We start from the raw sequence: 25,221 nt of genomic DNA, 5'->3' as shown, positions 1-25,221 counted from the left end.
ATGAATTTGCAGAGATTCACCACCCTCTGGCTAAAGAAATTCCTCTTCATTTCTATTCTGAAGGGTTTTCTGAGGCTGTGCCCACTGAGACTCTCTCACTGCTGGAAATATCCTCTCTGTGCCCACTCTATCTAGGCCTTTCAACAGATAAAGTGTTAAAAGAATTGCACAAACTGCAGTTTGTGGTTATGATCTTGGACAACTGCCTGAAAGGAAATGGAAGCAGAAAGTTGTTGCATTCAAAAGTGAATTGAGTACTTGAGAGAGCCAATTTACAGGGCTAGAGAGTGGGAGCTGGGGGGGTGGAATTAACTGCATTGTTACTGCAGACCACATATGAAGGTTGGAGGGACCAATTAGTCGTTCTGCATCCGGTAACATTTCTGTGATTCTTATGTAAATGATATTAGTCCAACAAATTAAAATAGTCAGCCTATTAGTGTCAAAAGGTTACTAATAATGTACACTCAAGGATCACTTTTTTAGTGCTTAGGTGCCACCTGTACCTACTAAAGACACCACTGAGTCTATGTTTGTAGCCCATCCACTTCAAGGTTTGACATGTTGAGCATTTATAGATACTATTCTGCACACCTCTGTTGTAATGCATGGTTATCTGAGTTACAGTCACCTTCCTGTCAGCTTGAACTAGACTGGCCATTCTCCTCTGACCTCTCTCATTAACAAGTCATTTTCGCCCATCTAATCCCACTCACTAGATTTTATTTTTGATTTTCGCACCGTCCTCTGTAAACTTTAGAGACTGTTATGCATAAAGATCACAGGAGATCAGAAATTTCAGAGATACTCAAAACACCCCATCGGGCACCAACAATCATTCTAACGTCAAGGTCATTTAGATCACATTTCTTCCCATCTGTTTGGTCTGAACAACAACTGAAACTCTTGACCACGTCGCATGCCTTTATGCGTTGAGTTGCTGCCACACGATTGGCTGATTAGCTACTTGCATTAACGAGCATGTGTACAGGTGTGCCTAATAGAGTCGTCACTGAATGTATTTCTCAACCAGCTCTCAAAAAGAAATAAAAGCATGAAATACGCAGCAAGTCAGGTGTTATCTGCAAAGCGAGATCCCGCAGTTGGAGATCTGAGTAGGAAAAGTACCTACAAATTAGACTTTGTACTCAGTTTTGGTTTTCTTATATTACAGTAACCAGTCTGAAATCAGCAACAGTATTGTGTGAAAGTGAAATTTGATACATTGCTCTCCACAGTTTTAATTAGCAAAAAATACAGGCAAAATTGTAGCAAATTCCAAAAGTTGTGCAAAAATGCTTAAATGTTAAATGACAGATATAATTTCTGAACCATAATGACTCATTTACATTGGTGCATGTTAAAACCATTTTGATCTGCGGCTAAAGTTTTAGTATCTTGGGAATTATGGGGCAGATCAAATCTACCTAAGTCTCTCTTAATCAAATCTGTGGTCTCCACCAGCCTGCATTTAACATAGCCTGTCACAGAGAACCTTCTCACATTGACCCTCCACTCCCAACAAACATTAGTTAGGCTGAGAATGGGAAATATGGGGGGTTTGTCCCTAGGATGCCTCTGAAGAGCCACAGACAGAAGGCAAAACTAAAGCTGGGATTTTGTCTTCTGTCAAAGCTAATTTATTTTTACATTTAGAGTTATGTGAGAACTGTTATTATTGAAGTAAATAATCACAAAATGTTAAACCTAAAACGAAGTTACTTTAAAAAAACACCTAAGCACTTAGAAATAATTAAAAATATTAAACAGAAATAAAATAACCTTCCCTGTTGCTTCCTATTCTCTGCGTCTAATTTGCCTAGGTAAGTTTCAAGATCAGAGTGACTATGATGCTGCCTGGATTAGAGAGCAAGTGCAATAACGAGAGGTTGGACAAACCTGGGCTGTTTTCTCTGGAGCGGAGGCAGCTGTGGGACTTTTGGTAGGGATTTATAGGATTATGAGAGGCATAGATAGAGTACACAGACAGTATATTTTTTCCAGGGTTGAAATGCTTGGTACCAGAGGGCATGCATTTAAGGTGCGGGGGGTAAGTTCAAAGGAGATATGAGAGACAAGCATTTTACACAGAGAATGGTGGGTGCCTGCAGTGGTGGTAGAGGCAAATACTTTACATTAGGAACTTCTAAGAGAGGTTTAGATAAACACGTGAATTTGCAGAGCAGACTCGATGGGCCAAATAGCCTAAATTCTTCGCTTATGTCTTATGGTCTTGTGGAAAGTGGAAGGATATGGACATTGTGTGGGGAGAGGGTGCTCATTTAGTTGGCCATTTGATTACTAATTTAATTGGTTCGGCACAACATTGTATGTCAAAGGGCTTTTTTCTGTGTTGTACTTTTCTAACTACTATGTATTCCTGCGTTAGTGCTGAAGTATCTTATCGAGGCTGGGCTCACCATTGAATCCCATGGAGGATCTAACAATGAGAGCAGCTGACCGATCCTTCTCCTGGTAGTCATTAAGTGCTTTACGTACACTCGCACCAGTCTGAATAGTAGTTCTGGTCTGAATCACAGGTCACAACGAGCACAATTTGGCCCAGGAAAGCTGTACAGTAATTCACTTTATCAGCACTGAAGTGTACGTGTAGCACCAGGGTAACCTAGTAGGGCCCTCTACTGCTCAATATGTGATACAACAATAAAGGCAAGTTATACAATTTGGTAACTAAACAAGGCAAGAATGTGACATTGCTCAATATAAATGCAGAACTACTGTTTTGATACCAAAAATCCAAGTCTTAGTTTCTAATAATGATTTGTATTACAATACCTAGCATCAAAAATCAAAGGTATTTTTTTACTTGTTATTCAAACATGGGAAATTTGAATCAGTGATTTCATTTTAATGTGCTGCATATGATTTTTAGAATTCTTTCAAAAGTAATTTTTTAAAGAATGTCCATTTTTTAGAAGCTTGTAGAGTAGTTTTGAATTTGCAGTTCCACAACTTGAAGTCTTATCTGCAGTGTTGAAAATCCAGTGCACTGAATGACTGCTTTTTCAGATTGCTTAGGTTAAAGATCAGAAAATTGTGCGGATTATGCACCCTGAGTAGGAACTGTACTCTAACATGAACAATGAGTAGAAAAGCAACCCTGTAAATGTAGCCGTGAATTACAGTTGGAATTTTAAAATGCACATTAAAATGAACATTCGTACTATATTGTTTAATCTGATAGTAGCTTTGATAAACGGCTTTTAACTCTTAATTAGTTAAATATAACTCTGTGCTTCACAGATTAAATAAAATCTATGATACTGTTAGAAACTAGAGGGATGTGGATTCAATCCCTTTCCTCCACAGAATAAGTTGACTTCAAATGAGGCAGAAATAGAACGCCAATAGTCCCCTGCCAGAAAAGTATTCTTTGATTTCTGATGTCCGACAACAGCAGAGTCAAGGAGAAACCTGCAATAGAGCTTAGAATTAATCACCCCAGCAGTACACCCACAAGCCTCCATTAGGAGGAGTGGAAGAAAATTTATTTTGCATGGCGGTTTAAGGATATACAGTAGATAGATACAGTATACACTTAGTGTGTTGCTTATTAGAAATTCAGGTATGTCTTTTATAGGGCATGAATACTGCAGAGTTTAAATTAAGCTTATTACACTTTCATCATTCTCATCATCATATATAAAAAATAATTTGATTAGGATATCATTAATGTCTAAAGAAACCAAATTAATATTTTCACATGTGAGAGTTCTTTGTACTTCCATAGCTTAGCAGCACAAATAATATAAATGAATTAAGTATGATATGATTGCACTTTTTCTGGGATGAAGAGCTTGAATTATGTCCTCATCCTGCTGTATTAGAAACAATATAAAAGTGTACATAAACCATTTTATGCTGACAGCATGGTTCCACTGGCTGTACAAATCCCTTCCTCATTACTCTGTTTGCTGCTCCTTCTGAGGGCAGAGTAGTCTCTATCCAGAGAGTAGTTGGCTATTTAAAAAAAAATTCCCAGAGCAAACATATTCCTCCCTCTGGCAAGGAGCCATCAATGGTTGCATCTCCGGAGCCCATGTCTATCTCTTGACAATGATTTCAGTACTGAAAGTGTGTACTACCCTGTACTCTTATCTGAATTCATTAATAAGCAGGGTGGGGTTATTAGTGGGTGGGTGGATGCAAGGATTGAAACTAATTGAACCGGGTCTGATAGATCATAGTCATAGAGCAATACAGCATAGAAAGAGGCCCTTTTGCCCAACCTGTCCATGCCAACCATAGTGCCCACCAAGCTTGGCCGTTTGCCTGCATTTGATCCATATCCCTCTAAACCCGTCTTATCCATATCCCTCTACACCCGTCTTATCCATGTCCCTCTACACCCATCTTATCCACGTCCCTCTAAACCCGTCTTATCCGCGTCCCTCTGCACCCGTCTTACCCGCGTCCCTCTGCACCCGTCTTATCCGCGTCCCTCTGCACCCGTCGTATCCGCGTCCCTCTGCACCCGTCGTATCCGCGTCCCTCTGCACCCGTCGTATCCGCGTCCCTCTGCACCCGTCGTATCCGCGTCCCTCTGCACCCGTCTTATCCGCGTCCCTCTGCACCCGTCTTATCCGCGTCCCTCTGCACCCGTCTTATCCGCGTCCCTCTGCACCCGTCTTATCCGCGTCCCTCTGCACCCGTCTTATCAACGTCCCTCGAAACCATCTTATCCACGTCCCTCTACACCCGCCTTATCCACGTCCCTCTACACCCGTCTTATCCACGTCCCTCTACACCCGTCTTATCTAAGTCCCTCTACACCCGTCTTATCCACGTCCCTCTACACCCGTCTTATCCATACACTCAATAGAACCATAGACTAACTGAATAGGATCAAGGTTCTGATGGAGTCTTTGACCTGAAATATTAATTGTTTTTACCTCTACACATACCAACTAATTCACTGTGCAGTTCAACATTTTCTGTTTCTTTAACATAAGTAAATACTCAATTCTGGAGCAGAAGGCCCCACCTCTTCCCCCACCCAAAAAAAAAAATAGTTCTGTGTTTGAAAGACTCAACATTTCTTCCCAAACAAGAGAAAATCTGCAGCTGCTGGAAATCCAAGCGTTGCACACAAGGAATTCAGAGGTCAGGCAGTATCTGTGTAAAAGCGTACAGTCAATGTTTCAGGCTGAGACCCTTCAGCAGAACACTTCTTGTTAGGAATTATAGTTGTGATAACGGGGTAATGACCTTCTTGATATAATGTTCCATACCACAAGGCAGAGTATCTGCTATTTCTATTTTATACTTCCTGAGAAGTTGTTGAATGATTAAATAAATTCAGCATTTATTTCTAATACCTTCTTAGAGAAAATCTTGATTTAGATAACTACTGCTCAGCCTGCCAAATGCTCATCCAGATAATGCTTCATCTTATGTTTTAGGAAACAGAGAGCTTGATAAGCTATAGCACCAAAATTTTTGTTCTTTGTGCTCAGTCCAACTATCTACATCAGGTGATCATTCCTTCCTGACTGGTAGACTTGGTATGGTAGATTACTATTATGATGACCAAACTGAAGTGTTTCCTTGCAGCCCTGGGCAACCTCTAACCTAAGGTTGGTCCCAAGAGCATTTATAGTTTCTTGAGGTGCATTGTAAGCACAAAATTTGATCATAAATTCCTTCAAACTTTACATATTTCTCAAGGTCACCTTTACATATCGTTTAACAGCTATTGCTGTAATATGAACTGTTCCAGAATAAACAATTTACAAAAAAAAAAATCCTCAGCTTCCTTATTGGCATACCACAACCAGAATAGATCAGTGATAACATCTCCTCGTTGACAAAAAACACTCAGACATCACAAAGATGTATGCTTAGCCCACTGCACCACATCCTCTACATTCATAAACACAGCTCAAATTCCAACTCTAAATTTGCTGATGACACCACTGTTAGAAGAATCTTTGGTGGTGATGAGAAGACTTACAGGAGTGAGATAGATAGGAGTGAGGTTGAGTGGTGTTATAACACTCTCTGCATATTATCGGCAAGATTAAGAAATTGATTGTGGACTTCAGGAAGGGGAAGTTGGGGATGGGTGATGAAAATCTGGTGTCATCAGGATTAATAGGAGGCATCATGTTTTGATACCAGAAAAACAAATGCATGGGGACAGAGGACTATTTCAGGCTGTGGGGATGGGAGCCATGCATAAGAGAGATGTAGAGTAATGGAGTAATGTGGCACAAAAGTGGACCTTCAGCACAACAGGTTCATACCAACCTCCTGCTAGTCCCAGTTGCCAATGTTTAGTGCATAACCGTCCAAGACCCTCCCTCCGTGTACCTATCCAGGTGCCTCTTAAATGTTGGGAAATTATAGAATCTATAGGCAAAGAGATTAGGAAATCCAGATGTGTTGGGGTGGTGGAAATCAATATGTAAGGGAGAGGATTAAGGACCATTGGAATGAATGGGTACAAAGATGAGGGACTAGGAACTTCAATCTAGAGTTCAGTGACGTGTAGAACCATTTGGGGAGAAATCAGTGACCCCTTAATCAAATGGTAAAAATCAGGTGGTAAGGATTGTAAGAGGCACTGGGGTTTACTAGTTGGTGAGCATCATAAACTAATGGTTTCAACAGAATAAGGAGGGAGGGAGGGAGGGGGGGGGAGAGAGAGAGAGAGAGAGAGAGAAAAGAGAAAGAAAGAAAACCAACAGAGTCATGGGGGAGAGGCATTGGGGAACATAAGAATGACTGGAATCAACAGAGGGGACGGTTTGGGTGAGGGGTCACTGAGCATCAGTGAGGGGAAGATTGTACACTAGCAAAATCGACGCATCAATGGATGAAGGACCACCAGAATCAAATATGGATTGCATAGGAACAGCAATCAGGAGCAAGAATAGGAGATTCAACCGCTCAAGCCTGTTCCATTTAGTAACATGGCTGAACGTTCTTTGATGTCAATATTCCCACCTAACCCTAACAGCTTGTCATCCTCTTGTTTACAGTTATCTAACTCTGCCTTAAAATATCCAAACATCCTAAAAATTAAAAAAGTTCCAAGGCCCTGACCAGCTGTTTAAAAATAAGCATTTATTTGAGACAATGCGGAGGTGAAATTTTTGTTCAGGAGTCTCCCACATGTCAAATTATTCTCTTGACATGCACTCCCTCAGGACTCTTCCAGACGCCATCAGCTCCCTTCTCACCCTTTGAAACTCCAGCAGCACAAACCTAAATACACCAGCCTTCCCTTATGGGAAAGATTACCTATTCCAGATATTAGCCAAGTAAACCCTCCTATGCAATTCCATTCCTCCTCAAAAAGGAAAACCAATACTGCTCACATCCACAATGCCCTATATAGCTGAATATACTCCCAATGGCCACTTCCTTAGCTACCTCCTGTACCTAATAAAGTGGCCACTGAGTGTATGTTCGTGGCCTTCTGCTGCTGTAGCCCAGGGATCCCCAACTTTTTTTGCACTGCGGACCAGTTTAATATTGACAATATCCTTGCGGACTGGCCAACCGGGGGGTTGGGGGGGTGGAGGGGTAAGGTTGCCAACGGACAAGAGTAGCAGTCAAATACATTGTTTACCCCAAGTAAGACCACAATGACCATGAAGACTTGCGCGGGCATCAGTGCTCATGCGTGTATGTGCCGATTTTTTTCTACAAATCGTTTTCGGCGATTCTGTTCGGGGGGGGGAGGGGTGTTAATCACGACCGGATTATAGGTGATAAGTTGCTAATACACTCAATTTCATTTCTAAAAGGGTTTATCTAATGAATTTAACATTAAACACACAGCGCATATTTTCCTCACATGAATATAGTGATAAGTCAATTATCAGGGGAGGCCAGGGGAGCTTGAAGTAAGTATTGAATGAACTTCCAGTAGAAGTGGCAGGAGCAGGTTCGATATTATCATTTAAAGAAAAAATGGATAGGTATATGGACAGGAAAGGAATGGAGGTTTATGGGCTGAGTGCGGGTCGGTGGGATTAGGTGAGAGTAGCGTTCGGCACAGACTGGAAGGGCCGAGATGGCCTGTTTCCGTGCTGTAATTATTATATGGTTATATAAGTCAATAGCATCATAACATTTTAAGTAACATTTGGATATTAAACACACAGCACATATTTTCCCCGTATGAACATATAAAATCATTGCAACACACCAATATCGCTGAATCAGTGGGAGCCCTGGGCTTGTTTCCCTGCAACAAGATGGTCCTATCGAGGGGTGGTGGGAGACAGCGATACTCGAAGGGGGTTCCTTATGTCCAGTCTATTCCGCAATTTAGTTTTCGTTGCATTCATTGCAGAGATATGTTGGAAATGGAAGCAACGTTTTCAGTGCTTTCGTGGCTATCTCAGGATATTTAGCCTTGACTGTGATCCAGAATGCCGGCAGAGATGTTACGTCAAACATACTTTTCAACCCACCGTCATTTGCAAGCTCGAGGAGCTGATCTCCTTCCCGCGCTGACATGGATGATGCGCACGTAATGACCTCGCATGCGTTCAAGCTCAACAGTGCGTGACAGGGAATGAGGAAAGGTGCAGCTGACTCATATCGCCAAATCATATCGTTTCCTTGCGGCCCGGTACCGGTCCGCGGCCTGGTGGTTGGGGTCCGCTGCTGTAGCCCATCCCCTTCAAGGTTTGATGTGCTGTCCGCTCAGGGATACTGTTCTGCACACCACTATTATAATGGGTAGTTATTTAAATTCTGTCATCTTCCTGTTAGTTTGAACCAATTTGGCTATTTTCTGCTGACTTCTCTCATTAACAAGATGTTTTCATCCACAAAACTGCCACTCACCGGATGATTTTTCTTTCTTTTATTTTGCACCATTCTCTGTAAAATCTAGAGACTATTGTGCGTGTAAATCCCAGGAGACCAGCAGTTCCTGAGATACTCAAACTACCCCATCTGGCACCAACAATCATTCCATGGTCAAAGTCACTTAGATCACATTTCTCCCCCCATTCTGATGATTGGTCTGAACAGCAACTGAACCTCTTGACCATGTCTGAATGCTTTTATGTGTTGAGTTGCTGCCTCATGATTAGCTCATTGGATTAACTAGTAGATATACAAATGGACCTCATAAAGTTGCCACTGAGAGCAAGCTCCACTCTTTTGCATTCAAATCCCCTAGCATTCTGTTTGATTTCCTATACCCACACACTAGCTCATGAGAAACATACACCAGGACACTGGGATTCCTCTGCACCTCAAAGCTTCCCAGCCTCTCACTGTTTAGATCAAGGGTCTCCAGCTTTTTTTGCACTGCGGACCGGTTTAATATTGAAAATATTCTTGCGGACCGGCCAACTGGCGGAGCGGGGGGGGGGGGGCGCGGTGTAGGGTTGCCAACGGACAAGAGTAGCAGTCAAATACGTTGTGTTTACCCCGAGAAAAACTACCATGACCATGATACCTTGCGCAGGCACCAGTGTGCATGTGTGTACGTGCCGATTTTTTTCTACAAATCGTTTCTGGCGATTTTGTTCGGGGGGGGGGTTAATCACGACCGGAATATCAGTGATAAGTGGCTAATACACTCAATTTCGTTTCTGAAAGGGTTTATCTAACGAATTTAATATTAAACACATAGCGCATATTTTCAATAGACAATAGGTGCAGGAGTAGACCATTCGGCCCTTCGAGCCAGCACTGCCATTCACTGTGATCATGGCTGATCATCCACAATCAGTATCCAGTTCCTGCCTTATCCCCATAACCTTTGATTCCGCTATCTTTAAGAGCTCTATCCATCTCTTTCTTGAAAGCATCCAGAGACTTGGCCTCCACAGCCTTCTGGGGCAGGGCATTCCATATATCCACCACTCTCTGGGTGAAAAAGTTTTTCCTCAACTCCGTTCTAAATGGCCTACCCCTTATTCTTAAACTGTGGCCTCTGGTTCTGGACTCACCCATCAGCGGGAACATGCTTCCTGCCTCCAGCGTGTCCACTCCCTTAATAATCTTATATGTTTCAATAAGATCCCTTGCATTTTCCTCGCATGAATATAGTGATAAGTCAATTATCAGGGGACTACAGGGGAGCTTGAAGTAAGTGTTGAACAAACTTCCAGTAGAAGTGGTAGAGGCAGGTTCGATATTATCATTTAAAGAAACATTGGATAGGTATAGGGACAGGAAAGGAATGGAGGGTTATGGGCTGAGTGCAGGTCGGTGGGACTAGATGAGAGTAGCGTTCGGCACAGACTAGAAGGACAGAGATGGCCTGTTTCCGTGCTGTAATTGTTATATGGTTATATGGTCACTTTTAAGTCAATAGCATCATAACATTTTAAGTAACGTTTGGATATTAAACACACAGCACATAATTTCCCTGTATGAACATATAAAATCATTGCAACACACCAATATCATTGAATCAGTGGGAGTCCTGGGCTTGTTTTCCTGCATCAAGACGGTCCCATCGAGGGGTGATGGGAGACAGCGATACTCGAAGGGGGTTCCTTATGTCCAGTCTATTCCGCGATTTAGTTTTCGTTGCGTTCATTGCAGAGATAGGTTGGAAATGGAAGCAACGTTTTCAGTGCTTTTGTGGCTATCTCAGGATATTCAGCCTTGATTTTGATCCAGGATGCTGGCAGAGATGTTATGTCAAGCATACTTTTCAGCCCGCCGTCATTTGCAAGCTCGAGGAGTTGATCTCCTTCCTGCGCTGACATAGATGATGCGCGGGCAATAACCTTGCGTGCGTTGAAGCTCAACAGGGCGTGACAGAGAATGAAGAAAGGTGCAGCTGACTCATATCGCCAAATCATATCGCCTCCTCGCGGCCCAGTAGCACATGCTTTGCGGCCCGGTACCGGTCTGCGGCCTGGTGGTTGGGGACCGCTGGTTTAGATGTTGCCAGTGAAACTCCGATAATTTAGTATCTGATTATTAGAAGTCCTGGCGATTCCTAATTAGTTCTGAATATGAGCCAGGCTCTAGAGTGTAAGAGTGGTATTCAGTTGGAAATGGGGGTCCGGAGGGCTGTCAGGTCAAGGCCAAAAGAAGTTATTTTACTGGTATGTATGTAATAAATACCCAAAAAATTTGAAATGGTAAGTGTGTCGGTATATTAATATCCAATAGTCTAAAATATCTGTATGTCTAGCACTACCATAGTCCCAAGGATGTTGGATTATCAGGTATTACTGCACCTTTATTCTTTTTTGTTCTGCCAAAATCAACCAGTAGATATTTTCCATTCATTATTCATCCTTTTGCCAAATTATTGCTCATTTCTGAGAACAGCGATGTCAATGGAAAGAAGTTCAAACCTCTTGTGATATAAAATAGAATCCCATATGTAAGAATCAGGGGTAGGCTGTGTGGCCCTGCAGAAACATTGTTACTGGCCCTCGATTTCACGTCCACTTTCTATGTTGCAAATACACTAGCTTTTGGTACATCAACGTTTATTAGTTTCTCATTATTTTAAAAAATTCAAATGAAAGTGAACAGACCTTACATTTCTGCACTTTGTATCTTGTTCGTCTCATTCATGCCTATTCACCACCTTTCCTTATGGCTTCATAGACTTTCTCCATCCTCACCTCATTTTCTCATAAGGCATTGTGTCATCAGCATCTTACATCCTATTGCCTCAGATAAGTCATTAACATTACTTGAAAATAGTCTAGGCCAACGATCCTCATGGAACCCCACAAGAAATGGCCCGCTAATCCAAAACTGAACCAATTATTCTAGTACTCAGATTTCTGTCTCTTAACTCATTGGAGCTTTTAATGTGCTGACAGCAAATGTCTTTTGAAAATACATCATCAATTGCTTAATTTTTCAATTAAAAATAATTTTTCAAGTGAAGTAAATTGAAATCCCTTTCCCTTAGAGTGAATTTCATTAGCCTTCTGAGAAAACAAAGGCACTAGTGTGGTTTCTTTGCCCTGGTTTTAATATTTGTTCTAATTTATTAAACTGTCTAGCAGTATCTGCTTTGGTAGATAGTTAGGCTGATGGCTCACAGGAATTTTAAAAAGATTATTTTTAGTCCATTGCAGTTGGTTTGCAGTTCTCAGAGTAAACTCTTTTGGCATATGGTTGAGCAATTTTTTTTGTATTATATATATATATTTCTGGTTAATATGAGCAACGGATAATTTAAGATTTGTTATCTCATGTATCAATTTGCTTTCATTGGCAAGTTGCATTTCCTGAAAATTGACGTCACTGCAATTTTTCTTTAAGCTTTCTCTGCTTTGAGCCTACTGCGCAATGCCATGTGCATTTGTACACTTAAAGGAAGTGTACAATTTAGTTGTTTACCAACAAGGTGGCAGGCACATAGTTTGCTTGTGAGGAAATCTGAAGATTTCCCATCTGTTGTGTAATTTTTCTTCCTGACCTAAAAGATGCTAAATTTGAAAAAGATTTATTTTTGAATACCACCCATATTTCATGTTTAGAGAAATTTACAATGAATTCTCCAAAACTTCCTCTCTGCGTACAGTATATGTATTTATTCAAATGAATCCCAGAAGTATCTCACTGGTTTGCAAAAATAATTGAAACTGGACACAAAAACATGCAGGTGTTCAAAACTCTGCATTACAAAGTATATTTATTATCAAAGTATGCATACAGAATACAACCCTGAGATTCGTCTTCCTGCAGTCATGAAACAATGAAACACCATGGAACCTGTTCAAAGAAAACATAAAACACCCAATGTGCAAAAAAAGAACAAATCGTGCAAACAGCAAAAAACAAGTGAATTACACACAGAACATTAAGCGGCAAACCATAGAGTCCTGAAACAGTCTAGGACAGTACAGTACAGTTCACTTTAGCTTTGCATCATTCATTGACTGCAAGCCACTATCACGCCTGTCTGCCCCGATCAAAATCGCATAAAATAATAAAAAATGAGTAACCAGAAACACGTTTAATATGAACTACAGAGTCCTCCAAACACGATTCCAATCCACAAACCACGCTGATCGAACCTGGTCCAAGACCCAAGAATCCTGCACGTTCCCCCAGCTGCAGCAAGCGAGAAGGGGAGGGAGACTGGTCAAACGCAGGCAGACTGTGCTGACCACCTGCTTGATTTCTGCTCTCATTGATTTCAATCTTACTTGATGCTCTAATTGGCGAGATCAACGAAAAATAGAGCCAATCATGGGTTTGCGCTATTAGGCCGCACACACCGTTCTTAGCCACGCCAAATTCCCTCAGAGAGAGTAAAAATTACAGATCACTCGGTTGACCCGAAAATACACTATCAACATGTAAATTTCTGGCTCCAATCACACACAGATTAGTAGTAGGAGTATATTTAAAAGAGAAGTATATTTTAATGGAGAAGCAGAAGTTGTTTCATGAACTCTCTGCAGGACGTGGCCATTAGTCGTATTGTTCGCTGGTGCCATCTTGCCGGAAACGATTCACACACAGATAATACTGGACACGGTGAACTTCTCCAGTTAAGAATTTGTACAGAAAATTTAAATATTAGCCTAAGTATTATGTAGCATTCTTAAAATAATAATTGCTGTTTTTGTCAGGTTGTACTTCTCTTCTCTGCATTTAACAGGTACCAAAGGAACAGGAATCTTCAGAAAATATAGTTGGATATTACCCTACATGTCAGTCTCACTTGAACTGACTCTGAGTAGACTAAAGGATCTGCAGGAAATCAAAGGCATGTGCAGGTTCCCATTTCAGAGAGAAATGTGGTATCATTGCACCTCTTATTTCTGATGGGCACCTGCTGTTGTAAGTGCCAGGGATGGCCTAATTTGTTCGCTGCTGAATCAGCACAAAACACCACACAGAGATGCATAAGAAGCAGTCTGATGAAGGATGATTCTTCGTGCTCTGCTTAACAATTGCAATTTTTTCTTGTTTCTATATGAGAGGAAGAAATGAATGCATTTTAATTGAATGAATACATTGTTAGAATCATGTCGTATTCATTCATGGAAGAGTAGAATAAAAGATCTTAATTGTTGTTTTGTGAAGTACATTAATTATCAACTGATAGTTGACTGTTGCAGGTTGTTCAAAATGTTTGGGCTGCATTTGGACAATTTATCTTTGTCCTGCGTATGAATTGTTCACCAGGGGTCTGGAAAACAGAATGCAGATAAATACGCTGTACAGTCAGCTGTGAACTCAAGCAATGATGTAATGCTTTTTCCTGCCCTCTCTGTCTGCATCTCATTGATTTAAGCATTTAACCAGAAAACGGTGAGTTTAACCACTGACATACTGTGTGGTGGTGACTCTCTTGATAGATCATTGCTTATCAAATTTGACTTCATTAATAAATTAAAATTGGGATCTTAATCTATCAAAATGGGAACTGGGAATGCTCTCCAATTGAAAATATTATTCCAGTTTTGTTTCCTACTTTCAAAAGCCAGTGACACATGCAGATGCTGTTTTTTTGTTGATCTTGGTGGTTTTCTTGTATGCTTCTTGCATTTTGCTCTTCTATATGTGTATACAAACACACTTTGGCAGCATGTTGAACAATGACAGAGATCACAAGTGAGCCATTGTTCACCCGTTTTCCTGCATTTGATGCAGCTTCTTCAAAATGCTAACAACACAAAAATGGAGCAAACCAAGAAATGCTGTAAGTTTTCAGCTAAACAGGAAGAATACGGGGGGAGAAAGGAGAATGGCTAAGATGTAAATATACAGCAGTACAATTGAGTAATCTGCATTCTCATTCATGGGAATTGCCGGTAGTTTGGTATCTGGCTGCACAAGCACACTGGGTCCCTCAGTGCAGTGAGATCTCAGTTCTTAAACTCCCTCATATGCAGCAGGATCCCGATTCTGAAGCCCTCTTGCAACTCACCTAATTCACTGAGAAATTTATTATCTCATACTACTGTACTAAGGAATAGACATGAGAAAGTCTGCAGGTGCTGGAAATCCAAAGCAACAGACACAAAATGCTGGAGGAACTCAGCAGGTTAGTCAGCATCCAAGGAAATGAACAAACTGTGGACGTTTTGGGCCGACACCTTTCTTCAGGACTGCTGCCTGACCTGCTGAATTCCTCCAGCATTTTGCGTGTTTTGCTCTGGATTCCCACAGCTATCTTCTCTATACCTCTTCCCATCTTATCTCCTGTAAAATGCCATTCCCCCTTCTCTGTTCCTTCGCCTCCAATGCATATGTTCACCAGAAGAGGCTTTCATTTCCAGAATATCCTTCTTCAAAAGAAAGGTGTTTCCCTTCCTCTACCATTGACGCTGCCCTCACCCGCATCTCCTCCATTTCTCAGATATCCGTGCTCACACCATGTTCCCGCCTCCTTAACAGGGATAGGGTTTCTCTTGTCCTCTCCCGCATCTCCTGCACTTCCCAGACATCTGTGCTCACCCCATCTTCCCGCTGCCTTTACAGGGATAGGGTTTCAATGTCCTCACCTAACAGCCTATGAGCATCCATATCCAACACAACTTCTGCCATCTTCAATGAGACCCCGCCACTGTCTACTTTCCAAATCCAACTCAGCATTGAAAGTAGAAGATAAAAATAGGCTCCCCCTCCCATTTTCTGCTTTCTGCAGGGATTGCTCCCTTTCTCATTCCCTTGTCCATTCGTCCCTCCCCACTAATCTCCCTCCTGGCACTTATCCCTGCAAGCAGATGAAGTGCTACACCTGTCCACTCACCTCCTCCCTCACCTCTATTGAGGGCCCCAAACAGTCCTTCCAGGTGAGGCAATACTTTGCCCGCGAATCTGTTGGGGTATTCTACTGTGTCCCATGCTCCCAGTATGGCCTCCTCTATATTAGTGAGACACATTGTAGATTGGGAGGCCGCTTTGTTCCATATGCAAAAAGTAGGATTTCCCTGTGGCCCAGCTTGTTAATTCCAGGTCCCATGCCCACTCTTCTCGTCACCTGCCTATCACCTCACCCTGGTGCCCCTCCTCCTTCCCTTCCTCCCACGGTCAACTCTCCTCACCATCACATTCCAACTCCTCCAGTCCTTTACCTGTCCCCCCAACCTAGATTCACCTACCATCTTTCTCCTTCTCCTCCCCCCATGAAATATTGACTGTTTATTTATTTCCATAGATGCTGCCTGATCTTCTGAGTTCCTCCAGCATTTTGTGTGTATTGCCCCGGATTTCCAGCATTTGCAGAATCTCTTCTGTTTATGATAAGAAAATTCATGTGACGTTGTCAGGTATATGTTATGAGTCATCTCAACTGGGACAATTGGTAAAAATACAACAACAAATATTAGGGGAAAAAAAACTGCTTAATATCTAGTAATTATCAACTTGCTTGTAGGCACTGGATCAAGAGATTACTAGCACATTAAGCACAGTGCTTGTTGTTCTTGTCGGGTACCACTTTAGCTCGCTTGCATTCGCTGGCATAGATCCAACTATTTTCATCTTCCACATTTCCACATTCAGTACCAAGTTGGTAACTAACCACACTTGATAAGGTGGTTAATATCTTGCAAACCCTGCCACACATTGGCAGGGCTTGCAAGACATTGCTTCCTACAAAGCAAAACCCAATAACATAAATGGCAGCGATGCTTCACTACCAGATGAACTCAGCACCTTCTATGCCTACTTGGAAAGGGAGAATATATCTACAGCTGGGAAGATCCCTGCTGCACCCAGTGACCCTCTGATCTCTGTCTCGGAAGCCGATGTTAGGCTGTCTTTAAGAGGGTGAACCCTCACAAGACGGAAGGCCCCGATGGAGTACCTGGTAAAGCTCCGAAAACTTGTGCCAACCACCTGGCAGGGGTTTTCAAGGAATATTTTCAACCTCTCACTGCTAAGGGCAGAAGTTCCCACCTTCTTCAAAAAGACCAGTGCCTTAGAAGAATAATGTGAGCTGCCTTAATGACTATTGCCCAGTGGTGCTCACATCTACAGTGATGAAATGCTTTGAGAGGTTGGTTATGCTGCCTCAGTAAGAACTTGGACCCACTGCATTTTGTCTGTCAGCACAATAGGTCAACAGCAGATGCAATCTCAATGGCTCTTCACACGGTCTTAGACCACCCGGACAATGCAAGCACCTATGTCAGGATGCTGTTCATCGACTATAGCTCAGCATTTAACACCATCATTTCCACAATCCTGATTGAGAAGTTACAGAACCTGGGCCTCTGTACCTCCCTCTGCAATTGGATCTTCGACTTCCTAACCGGAAGACCATAATCTGTGTAGATTGGTGATAATATCTCCTCCTCGCTGACGATCAACACTGGTGCACCTCAGGAGTGTGTGTATAGCCCACTGCTCTACTCTCTATATACACATTACTGTGTGGCTAGGCATAGCTCAAATACCATCAATAAATTTGCTGATGATACGACCATTGTTGGTAGAATCTTAGATCGAGGCGAGCGGGCATTTAGGAGCAAGATATGCCAAATAGTGGAGTGGCGTCGCAGTAACAACCTTGCACTCAGCATCAGTAAGATGAAAGAGCTGATTGTAGACTGCAGGAATGTAAGATGAAGGAACACATACCAATTCAGACAAAGTGATCAGAAGTGGAGAGAGTGAGCAATTTCAAGTTCCTGGGTGTCAAGATATTTGAGGACCTAACATTGTCCCAACATATCGATACAGCAATAAAGAAGGTAAGACAGCGATTATACTTCATTAGGAGTTTGAAGAGATTTGGTATGTCAACAAAAACACTCAAGAACTTCAATAGATGTACCATAGAGAGCGTTATGACAGGCTGCATCACTGTCTGGTATGCGGGGTGGGCGAGGATGATACTGCACACGACCGAAAGAAGCTGCAGAGAGTTGTGAACACTACCTCACTTTTTCAATATATATTATTTCTGTTTTTGCACTAGTTTTAGTCTTCAATATACATTTACTGTAATTGATGTATTTATTTTTCTCTTCTATATTATGTATTGCATTGAACTGCTGCTGCTAAGTTAACAAATTTCACGCCACATGCCGGGGATAATAAACCTGATTCTGGTTCTGATTCTAATTTACCCAATGAGTACGTAGTGGATCTTTATATGATTTCTTAATCTTGACCCACTGACCGGGAACCAGTGTGTGTCCTCCTTCTGTTGGATCAGTCCAGGTCCTGTTGAGAAGCAAACTTGGAGTTTGGGTTAATTTCACACAATACTTAACTACACTGTTTGTCGTAATGTGTATAACAGCCTCTCCTAGATCGAGTATTCCTGGTAGTGACATAGGATGCCCCATTTACCTCCTCAAATGGACTTATAATAGTTTAGTTGATGCCACTTAAGACCGTAGGGAGAGCCGAAGGTCATGGTACACCTTCTTCATGAAACTTAATTGTTGTTTGATGATTCCATTCATTCATTCAACTTGTCCTAATGACTCTGGGCGATGTTCATACATTGACATAATTCTTGTCAAGCAACCTCAGTGAGATGTGTTCCTTGGTCAGAGTTGATGTGACATGGCATTCCCTATCTAGGAATGTAGTCCTTGATCAAAGTTTCTTGCTGTGTGTGGCAGTGGTTTTCTTTTCGGAAGTAGCTTCCAACCACCTTGAAAACTTGTCCACTATTACCAGTACATCTGAGTATCCTTGACACTTTGGTAAAGAAATGTAGTCCACTTGTAAGTATAAAAATGGACAAGGGAACACTTAATTGTGGTAGCTTTTCTGCTGCTCCAGGATTTGTTTTCTGGCCTGTCATGCATCTTTCAAGCATTTGTCAAGCTTTTACCCTGAACTTCAGATTCCACCACCATTGGGAGAAATTGTCTATCATCATTTGAACTCCAATGTGTCCTAGGGAGTGCATCTGCTGTGCCAGATTATCTTGTATGTTCATCTGTGATATTAAGTTCAACTTCATTTTCATAATTCCAGGTGTTGAGTTCACTGCATATGTTCTAGGTACTTTTATTTCTTTTACTCCTTCCTGTGCTGCCCTTTGTGTGATTTCAGCTGTGAATGCATTTCCACAGCTTTCTATTGTAAGCACTTTGCAGTGGCTTTTACATTTTAATACAGCAACTCCTGATTGCAGTTGTATTAAATCCATAAGACCTTATACCAGTTGGCCATTCCTGACTGGGGTTCCTAAAGCCATACAAAATCTCTTTGTCTCCATAAGTTTCCAAAATCATGAACAACTCCCAAAGCATATCAAGGCTCTTGATAGAGATTAGCTGATCTTCCATCTGCCACTTACAAGCTTCAAGTTCTGCCTGCCGCACATAGGTACTAGGAGCCATGCTTCCTGATGCCAGCACGTCAGCTCCAGGAACAACCATTTCTCAAACTTTGAGGAGATCTGAGTGTACAGGCCTTCGGCAGAGTAATAAACAGCAGGACATTGTAGGTCTTCATGTTCTTGAGCGAAGACTGCCATCATATGTTTCTCGTTGACATACAGGGTTTACCTGTATCATGGATACTTACTGCAGGTGCAGTACACAATGTCACCTTTAAAGTTTGAAATGCTTTCATTAAAAGTCACGTGGTCGTCTGAGTACTTCCTGTCCTTCTGCAGATCATTGAATGGTTGAGCAATAGTTGATGTTCTGCCACTAGCTTGATAATACACTGATTAGCAATGGTTTCATCTTCAGTCCTGTTTGTCTTCACTCCTTCAGTCTTTATTGGACCAAGAAAATCTTGTTTCACTATTGTCATCCTCACTTGAGTCACCAGGGGGCACTGTAGAGTCCATGTCATGTCCATCTTGTAATTATTTGGAGTTCAGATGGTGTTGATGTCTTAGGAGACTGTCCAAAGTTGGCTGTAATACTTCAGAGTTCAGATGGCGTCGCTGTTTCTGGAGAGTGTTCAATGTGGTCTTTGTTTCCTGGGGAGCAGTACCAGAAGTAAGTATTCCCCAGGTAGAGCATCAGCATCAGTGGCAGGGTCACTCGAAATGTCACTAGCAGGACTGCCCAACTGAAGTTGTGGCTGCACTTTTCAATGTTGTTTCAGTTTGCCTTGAAACTCCATACATTGTGCATAGATTTTATCATGTTGTTTTATCGCTCATTCAGTTAATGCAAAGATTTGCTCTTTAGGCTTTTTTTACTGCCATTATCATGCTGTTTTTGTAGCTTTTCACAAATTTTCTATTCCTATCAATAAATAAAAGTCTCTACTCGTCCCATTAACTCTTTCAAATTGCTTGTACATTCAAACAAGCCACCTATGCATTCTTAACTCTAAGTCAATAGTAGCCATTTTCAGGAATTTACTGGATCATAATAAACTTAATGTTGTTGGTATTTTACATCCAGACATTTTTATTAATTTTACCGAAACTGAGATGTTTTATTCAGGTGAGAGTTCTTAGTGGGTTTCACGACTTTGGCTACTGTTTCGACTCTATCTTAATTTGTACGTACTTTATATTATTTTGAACATGATCTTGAAATATTAATAGATTGCATCCATTGGGTCATCCTCCGACCAATAGTTAGATCATCTTGCAACCATTGGGACATCCCGCAATCAAATTAAAGGATTGCACAGCCAGTATTTTTAGTAGATACCAATGTATTGCCATACAGGCAAAATAGGTTGTCCTGCAACCGAATGGATTACAACCAATATTTTTCCACCTGTTTACTCTTTAAATAGCAATGCACCAGTCCTCAATCCTAATTTCCATCAGATATCCAAAGCCAGAACTAGTGTTTCACTAGACAACACAGGAAGTTCTTACCCCTTTTGTTATGTGTTAAAAATTCCACTCTGAATGATTTGAGTCCTTAACTTCAAAACACTGCTAACTATGCAACTTGTTGGGTTTTGGTATTTTAATCCAGTGTTTTTTAGTAGTCAGGAAAGAGGCACAAAACTTGAGGCTTTATGATCTTATTGAGCATTGATAGGACAGAGAAATTGAAACAGACTATGATGGAGGTCTACTAAGTGAAGGGAAAGCTAAGATTAAAGATGGTCAGCTATTTTTTACACTACAACGATAAGGAAAATTCCATTCAAATTTGTAGATAAGAGTTAACCAATAAGATTTTTCTTTAATATACTTTATTCAAAAATAAAATTATATACAATAAACCATTCAATAACTTTCCATCCTATACATATGTTCCCTTTATAGTCAGTACATATCCGTACTTATGGCCACACTTATTCAAATAACACAGTGCAATGAAGCTTCCAGAGCTTTCCTGATATTTATACTTTGTATAGCTTCTAAAGGCACATTAAACTTGCATGTATATATACTATTACCACGAGGAAGCGTAGCAAGCAGTTACTTTTATATAAGTAATTATATAGAATAAAACCAGACATTTAATTATTAAACTGCCAAGAAAATATCTATTAAGCAGTCCAATCTAAAAATTAAACAGTTAGATCCAACAACAGTTTTCACAACCTACCCTAATTTCCTCTGGAAGTAATTGTATCACCATTTTACAAATCTCCTCACAAATCAGGAGCAGAAACTCTATTATCTTGATACTTGCAAGATTTCTGTTTTTATATTAATCTTAGTATTTCTTCAAAGTCACAGCAATTCTTATTTCCCTGTAACCCCAAGGCTCAAATACAGCAGTATACAACTGCATAAAGATAACATTTAAAGAACATTCCCTAGAAATTAGACTACACAGTTCTTTATGCACCAAAACATCAGTGCAAGTAACACTAACTCCAAACTAAGTCTCCCTCAAAAAAAATCACAGAATTAGTTAAGAACAATTATTCACCTGTGTTATTGTGGCTTTTTAAAAAATGTCTTGAATTGCTACCTGCACAGGTTTCACTTGAACAGTTTTATTGGAACTAGTGCTCAGAGGTTCTGTAGTTCAGCATTCACAAATGATGGCCTTAAAGACACAGCTCCCATTGCAGTAGCACAAAGGGCTACCATGGGTGAAGGGTGTGGCAGAAGGCCGTAGGCTACAAGGAGGAGGATCACCCTGTGATCTCTATCTCAGAGGCTGATATTAGGCTGTCTGTAAAGAGGGTGAACCCTTGCAAGACGGAAGGTCCTGATGGAGTACCTGGTAAGGCTCTGAAAACCTGTGCCAACCAACTGGCGGCAGTATTCAAGGACATTTTCAACCTCTCACTGCTATGGGCGGAAGTTCCCACTTTCTTCAAAAAGGCAACAATTATACCAGTGCCTAAGAAGAATAATGAGAGCTGCCTTAATGACTATCACCCAGTAGCACTCACATCGACAGTAATGAAATGCTTTGAGAGGTTGGTCATGACTAGACTGAAATCCTGCCTCAGCAAGGACCTGGACCCATTGCAATTTGCCTATCACCACAATAGGTCAATGGCAGATGCAATCTCAATGGCTCTTCACATGGCTTTAGACTACCTGGACAACACAAACACCTATGTCAGGAAGCTGTTCATCGACTATGGCTCAGCATTTAATACCATCATTCCCATAATCCTGATTCAGAAGTTGCAGAACCTGGGCCTCTGTACCTCCCTCTGCAATTGGATCCTCGACTTTCTAACCAGAAGACCACAAACTGTGCAGATTGGTGATAACATCTCCTCCTCGCTGATGATCAACACTGGTGCACCTCAGGAGTGTGTGCTAAGCCCACTGCTCTACTCTCTCTATACCCATGACTGTGTGGCTAGGCATAGCTCAAGTGCCATCTATAAATTTGCTGATGATACAACCATTGTTGGTAAAGCCTCAGATAGTGACAAGAGGGCATACAGGAATGAGATATGCCAACTAATGGAGGGGTGCTGCAGCAACAACCTTGCACTCAATGTCAGTAAGATGAAAGCTGATTGTGGACTTCAGGAAGGGCAAGATGAAGGAACACATACCAATTCAGACAAAGTGACCAGAAGTGGAGAGAGTGAGCAGTTTCAAGTTTCTGAGTGTCAAGATCTCTGAGGACCTAACCTGGTCCCAACATGTCAATGCAGTTATAAAGAAGGCAAGACAGCGACTGTACTTCACTAGAAGTTTGAAGAGATTTGGCATGTCAACAAGTACACTCAAAAACTTCTATAGATGTACCGTGGAGAGCATTCTGGCAAGCTGCATCACTGTCTGGTACGGGGGTGGGGGGAGGTGGGCTACTGCTTGGGACCAAAAGCTGCTACAGGGGGTTGTAAATTTAGTTGGTCCATCTTGGGTACTAGCCTACAAAGTATCGAGGACATCCTCAAGGAGTAGTGTCTCAGAAAGGCAGCATCCATTATTAAGGACCTCCAGCACCCAGGGCATGCCCTTTTCTCACTGTTACCATCAGGTAGGAGGTACAGAAACCTGAAGGCACTCACTCAGCGATTCAGGAACAGCTTCTTCCTCTTTGCCATCCGATTCCTAAATGGACATTGAACCCATGAACACTGCCTCACTTTTTTATGTATATTATTTCTGTTTTTGCACCCCTGGTCAAAATTTCTGTTACTATGAATAGCTAAGCGTTTAAAAGATGAACTGATTTCCAAAAGCCATAAAGATGATAAATTTCTTTAATATTTTAAGCAAGAAAACTTTTTTATTTCCATCTTTTACAGTTTCAAAATAACAAAAAATAAAAAGGGCCTGAAGCAAAAGTTTGGGCACCCTGTATGGTCAGTACTTAGTAACACCCCCTTTGGCAAGTATCACAGCTTGTAAACGCTTTTTGGAGCCAGCTAAGAGTCTTTCAATTCTTGTTTGGGGGATTTTTGCCCATTCTTCCTTGCAAAAGGCTTCGAGTTCTGTGAGATTCTTGGGCCGTCTTGCATGCACTGCTCTTTTGAGGTCTATCCACAGATTCTCGATGATGTTTAGGTCAGGGGACTGTGAGGGCCATGGCAAAACCTTCAGCTTGCACCTCTTGAGGTAGTCCATTGTGGATTTTGAGCTGTGTTTAAGTTCATTATCCTGTTGTAGAAGCCATCCTCTTTTCATCTTCGGCTTTTTTACAGATGGTGTGATGTTTGCTTCCAGAATTTGCTGGTATTTAATTGAATACATTTTTCCCTCTACCAGTAAATGTTCCCCGTGCCACTGGCTGCAACACAAGCCCAAAGCATGATTGGCCAAAAAGTTCTATTCAAAAGGTTCAAAGAAACATCTAAAGAAGCCTGATGCATTTTGGAAACAAGTCCTGTGGACTGATGAAGTTAAAATAGAACTTTTTGGCCGCAATGAGCAAAGGTATGTTTGGAGAAAAAAGGGTGCAGAGTTTCATGAAAAGAACACCTCTCCAACTGTTAAGCACGGGGGTGGATTGATCATGCTTTGGCTTGTGTTGCAGCCAGTGGCACGGGGAACATTTCACTGGTAGAAGGAAGAATGAATTCAATTCAATACCAGCAAATTCTGGAAGCAAATATCACACCGCCTGTAAAAAAGCTGAAGAGGAAAAGAGGATGGCTTCTACAACAGGGTAATAAACCTAAATGCACAGCAATGGACTACCTCTAGAGGCGCAAGCTGAAGGTTTTGCCATGGCCCTCACAGTCCCCCGACCTAAACATCATCGAGAATCTGTGGATAGACCTCAAAGGAGCAGTGCATGCAAGACGGCCCAAGAATCTCACAGAACTAGAAGCCTTTTGCAAGGAAGAATGGGCAAAAATCCCCCAAACAAGAATTGAAAGTCTCTTAGTTGGCTACAAAAAGCGTTTAACAGCTGTGATACTTGCCAAAGGGGGTGTTACTAAGTACTGCCATACAGGGTGCCCAAACTTTTGCTTCGGGCCCTTTGTTATTTTGAAACTATAAAAGATGGAAATAAAAAAAGTTTTCTTGCTTAAAATATTAAAGAAATGTGTCATTTTTAACTTCATGCCTTTTGGAAATCAGTTCATTTTTTACTCACTTAGCTATTCACAGTAATAGAAATTTTGACCGAGGTGCCCAAACTTTTGCATGCCACCGTATACTGTAATTGATTTACTTATTTATTACTAATATTATTTTTTCTTCTATATTATGTTTTGCATTGAATTGCTGCTGCTAAGTTAACAAATTTCATGACACATGTCGGTGATAATAATTCTGATTCTGACTTGCACGTATACCTGCTCCTGTAGCATCTGCCTCACTGAATCAACTGATCTTTTAAGCCCCTTCTTGTGGTGACTGTGAGAGGAGCACTGAATCTAACATAGTATTATATTCTCATTAGTTACTTTCTTCAAGAAACAAATTCTGTTAGCTTATGCATAGACTGCACAATTTATAAAGTATATGAACAGTGTTCAGAGAGATTTACAGAGGTGCCATAAAAC

General features: G+C 41.3%; 1 protein-coding gene across 5 annotated transcripts in view; it reads left to right on the top strand.

Moving 5' to 3' along the window:
- xkr4 (XK related 4) overlaps positions 1-25,221 on the top strand; it is a 319,647-nt gene that overhangs the window by 265,493 nt on the left and 28,933 nt on the right. Inside the window, exon 3 of one of the 5 annotated variants that reach the window (XM_072257437.1) lies at positions 16,187-16,203. The exons of the other annotated variants lie outside the window; for them this stretch is intronic. Coding sequence (XP_072113538.1) covers positions 16,187-16,203 — 17 coding nt within the window. The remainder of the gene's footprint in view (positions 1-16,186; positions 16,204-25,221) is intronic. 5 annotated transcript variants of the gene reach the window in all.

Source organism: Mobula birostris, chromosome 1 (genome assembly GCF_030028105.1).
Source record: "Mobula birostris isolate sMobBir1 chromosome 1, sMobBir1.hap1, whole genome shotgun sequence".
Lineage (NCBI taxonomy): Eukaryota > Metazoa > Chordata > Chondrichthyes > Myliobatiformes > Myliobatidae > Mobula > Mobula birostris.
The sequence above is the reverse complement of the archived record's forward strand: the minus strand, read 5'-3'. Positions and strand labels throughout refer to the sequence as shown.